The 4,726-nt window shown below is 61.0% G+C and overlaps 1 protein-coding gene across 1 annotated transcript in view; it reads right to left on the minus strand.

Annotated features, from left to right (window-relative positions):
• Window positions 1–1,825: 1,825 nt before the first annotated feature.
• Window positions 1,826–4,726, minus strand: part of SLCO4A1 (solute carrier organic anion transporter family member 4A1) — a 17,154-nt gene continuing 14,253 nt past the window's right edge. Inside the window, exon 11 of the mRNA XM_007954714.1 lies at window positions 1,826–1,990. Coding sequence (XP_007952905.1) covers window positions 1,826–1,990 — 165 coding nt within the window. The remainder of the gene's footprint in view (window positions 1,991–4,726) is intronic.

A 4,726-nucleotide genomic window follows, 5' to 3' on the forward strand; every position in this document is an offset into this window, starting at 1 on the left:
GAACAGCCTGAAAGTGTCCACTCGGCCTCTGGGCTCTGCTGAACAGGCCTCCAGGGACTGTGCCTGTAGGTCTCAGGGCCCCGTGGGGACTTCCTGGGCACATGGCCCCACCACCCAAGAACCTCTTCAGACGTAGAGCCCAGGCTGCTCTTCCTTCAGTCAGTTACATGCAGACATGCCACATGCATGCACACACAGCACAGTTACAGTGCACACATGCACACACAACTCAGTGTTTGCACATGCATGCACACACAGGCACATGCCGCACACTTGGCACACACACATAAATGTTCACATGTGTGTTCACATGCACATGTACACATGCATGCACACAGCACAGCCACACTGCACATATCACAGTGTTTGCACGTGCACGCACACACAGCAAACACAGGCACACAATTCACATGTGTGCTCACATGCATACACATACACATGCATGCACACGCCTTTGTGCTAACATGCAGTGTCTGGCCATCCCTACAGCAGCCCCAGGGCTCCAAAGATGGAGTCTAGGTTATTGCCCAAGATGGTGGAAAGTGGGGACCCAGGATGGAAGACAGAGGCCTGTGTGGGCACAGGACCTGGAAGGGGGAGATGCCTCTGCTCGTCCCTCTGGTCACAAGGGGGGTCACTGATGGGAGCAGGGGGTCCCAGGGAGGACTGTGAGCCCAGGACAGCACCCACCCAGGAACTCCCAACCCTACCTTTGGAAACAAAGAGGGGTGAAGCCAGCAAGCTTTGCAAATCCAAACACAAGGCCCCGTCCAGGGACACGAACTTCAAATAGGACACTATCCCCATTTGCACGAGAGTCATGAGGACTCATGGGGGCACATCCCATGGAGAGGCACCTGGGGACTCTGTGGCAGTGTCATGAGGGCCCACGGGGGCATGCATCCCACGGAGAGGCTCCCAGGGACCCACCCTTAGGACCCCACCCTGAAGGTGACTCGAGCCGCCCCCATGCAAGTCGAACCAGAAGCATGTCTTATAAATACCATTTATTCTGCAAAACAAAAATTCATAAATACATGCCTGTCCAACTGCGTCCCCCCAGTGGAGGTGGCATCCGCAGACTGCCCACGTCACATCAAGCGCAAGCTTCCGGTGGGCCGCCCAACCAGGGCGCTGCAGTCTGGCGGGCAGTCAGCCTTCATGCTGGGTCAGGAGAAACCTCAGTCTGGGCAGGCGGCCAGGCAGCCCGAGGGCCGTGCCCCAAGCCCCACAGTCGGAGCAGGGTGGTCATTCTGCCCACATAGAGCAGCCGCTGCCCTGGCTGCCACAGGAAATAAAAGCCACACCCGAGTGCCAGCGCAGACCAGGGCTCTTCCTCTGACCACTCCCTGTGGTCCCCCGCAGGGACACGGCCTTCTCCTCCACCTGACATGAGAGCACCCATGGACCAAGGCTTCTAAACAGAGGGGGCAGCTTCTCCCCGGCCCGTGGCGAGCCCCACACTTCTGCACCTCACGGCGCCTTGTGCAGCTTTCCCATACGCACAGCTGCCCATGTGTCCGCGTGTCTGGGCTCCATCCTTGGTAGGCAGGTCCACCAGGAAAACTCAGTGTGTGGAACGGGCAGGACAGGAAGATGACCGGGAGAGGCAGGTGGAACTGGGGGTGCCGACCCTGGGCCGGGCCTCCAGCTAATTTCCGTCAGTGCCCTTTGGTTCCCACACACGCAGCCCCCACCCCACTGTGAGCTTTCCAAAGCGTCCTCGGTGCTGGAGGCTGGGGGGCCCTCTGGAGAGGGAGTCACCAGGGCAGCTCGGGTGTGAGGTCCACTGGGTTCGGCACCGTCCGGGGCCCGAAGGTGGCGGTCAGACGCCATTCTGGTGCTGGAGGGTACAGGAGCCATCTTGGAGGTCCGTGGGGTTGTCGGAGCCTGAGGACTGGCTGGGCAGAGAAGCTTCCAGGCCGTTGGAAGACCCCGAGGGGGACTTGTACAGGAAGCAGGCCGCCACAAAGAAGAGGAAGCCAAGCCCCTGGTGGGAGAGGAGAAGCCTCTGGGCCTGGGCCTCTTCAGAGACCACACACCCGGGAACTCGGAGGCTGACCCCACCCCAGGGTCTCACAGGGCCTGGCGGCCACCACTGGACCATCTGAGGGCATCAGTCTTCCCCACACACCCAGTTCAACTGCGGGTGCAGACATTCCCCAAGAAGGGAACAGAAATACAGCTGACCAAAGCAGAGGCCCAGGCCGAGGGGAGCCTGGGTGGCTGGGGAGCCCCCTACAGACACGGCCGAGTCCTGACCCTGGAACTGAGCACAGACACGGCCGAGTCCTGACCCGGGATCCGAGCACATGGCCTCATTTGGACATAGGCACTTTGCAGATGTGCTTACATTAAAGACCCAAGGAGATGACCCTGGACAAGGCTGCACCCCAACACCAAGGACAGTGCTTAGTGGAGAGGGACAAGGGGCTGGCACGGTACAGCAGCAAGCCAAGGCAGGCCGGGAGCCACCAGCTACTGCACAGAGGCCTGGGTCACCTTCCTACTCTGCGCCTCCCGAGGGGACCTGCCCGCCTTCGGGGAGCATCCTGATTACAGACTCCTGGCCTCAGACTGACAGAATGTGTTCTGCGGGCTCGGGCCATCAGCCCGCATGCAAACGGGTGGTCACCTGACCTTTGGGCTCTCAGTTCTTCCAGCCACATGGGGTTGTGGCGACCCAGAGTGTGAGGTCACAGGACACAGCATGGCCCGTGACCAGGCCTCGGGACACAGCGGCCCTCACACCTCCCACCCTCCTCACAGACGCACACTGAGGCCACCGGTGGCCCCAGGCTCAGGAGTATCTGCAGCCTTCTCCGAAGGGTCTACTGGCCGTTCCGTGCACACACACCCTTGTATGTGTGCACAGATTTAACTCTGAAAATAGGACTTTAAGCAGAAAAACCCCCTCCCTGGATTTCTGGGAGCTGCTGCCAGGGCACCGAGGGCTGGAGCCCCCATGCAAGGGCACTGGGCCACCCCTCTACACAGCACCCTCGTTTCAGGGCATCTGGGAGCGGATCCATCTGCTGCCCTTACTGGCACCAAGTCCTGTGTGTGAAGCCACCTGAGCCCACCACACAGCCGCCACACCTAGTGCTCAAAACCTACACATGCACACACACTGCCGGCCAGCAAAGCCAAGCCCAGGGCCTGCTCCCAGGGACATGTGTCCCAGCTCACCAGCTGCTGCTCTGCAGAGCTGGGAGCCCTGGTGGCACGGTGGGCAAGCGCTCGGCCGCTAACTGAAAGTTGGCGGTGTGAACCCACCAGCTGGCCCGCGGGAGAAGGATGTGGCAGGCCCTCTGAGGCAGGATCCATTTGATGGTAAGGGCTTTGGGGTTTCTGACCCCGTTCTCTCATCGGCTATTTTTACCCTAATCCATGGGGATAAGCCACCCGGCAGCTGCTGGGCTCAGAGACCTCCTCCCTGCCCGTGGCTCAAAGTCTGCAAGCTGAGGGCCTCGCCACTGAGCGTCCCCGGGGCCCCTCCTGATGCTGGGTCACCACCCTGGGTCTCAACCGCTGGCCCCGGGGTTCCCTTTGGTTTTTAAGATTTGAGACCTTCTCCTCCAAGGGGGAGATGTCTAAGCTGTAAAGCCTGGCTTCTCCTCAGGCAGTGGGACACAGAGGAACACATCAAGGACCATGGCAGCTTGAAGAAAGAGATTGACCATGGCTGGACATGCACTGCGTTGCACACAGGCCGAGCAGTACATCGGGGGAGGTCACTGGAGGGCCCGGGCCGTTTCTCCAATGCCATTAGCTAAGCAGGAGGGCTGGGAGCCAGGGAGGCCGTGACAGGGTGGCTCCCAAGAGGCGGACGGAGAGGAGGGCTCGAGGGAGGGCCCCAAGGTTGCCTCTTACTCAGGGCCACCCTTCCTGTGCCCCTTTATCCCCTGGATCATCAGAGCCTCAATGACCATCATGTGGGCACAGCTCCTTCTAGAAACTGCCTGAGCGAGTGATGGTGGCCCTAGACCCATCCCAGCGCTGGCTCCCTGAGCCATAGGGGGAACCCTGACTGCTAAGGTCAGTGGGCCACAAGCCCAGGTCCCCAGATCAGGGGGGGAGACCCTGACTACCCAGGTCAGCCAGGGGAGATCCCAGGTCAGTGGGGGAGAAGTCCAGCCCCCCCGATCAGTGGCGGAGGGCTCCAACTTGCTGGGTCAGTGGGGGGAGACCTCAGTTACCCAGGTCTGCATCAGTAGGGGGAAGACCCTGACTGTGCGGGGAGGCCCCAAGTAGGCTGGGGAGAATCTTAGGCCCCCCAAATTAGGGGGGAGACCCCAACTACCCAGGTCAGTGGGGGAAGACCCTGGGTCAGGGGAAGAGAAGCCCAGTCCCCCAGATCAGTGGAGGAGGCCCCATCTCCCTGAGTCAACAGGGGAGACCCCAATTCCCCAGATGAGCAGGGAGACTCTGGGTCAGCAGGAGACTTGGGTCAGAGAGGGAGACCCTGGGTCATTAGGGAGACCCCGGGTCAGTGGGGGGACCCCATGTCAATGGGGGAGATCCGGGGTCAGTGGGGGAGACCCTGGGTCAGTGGGGAGACCCCAGGTCAGTGGGAAGACCCCAGGTCAGTGGAGAGACCACAGGTCAGTACAGAGACACCAGGCCAGTGGGGGAGACCCTGGGTCAGTGGGGAGACCCCGGGTCAGTGGGAAGACCCCAGGTCAGTGGGGAGACCCCGGGTCAGTGGAGAGACCACAGGTCAGTG

This window comes from Orycteropus afer, unplaced genomic scaffold (genome assembly GCF_000298275.1).
Source record: "Orycteropus afer afer isolate SDZICR_OR568_19922 unplaced genomic scaffold, OryAfe1.0 scaffold00469, whole genome shotgun sequence".
NCBI classification, from domain to species: Eukaryota; Metazoa; Chordata; class Mammalia; order Tubulidentata; family Orycteropodidae; genus Orycteropus; species Orycteropus afer.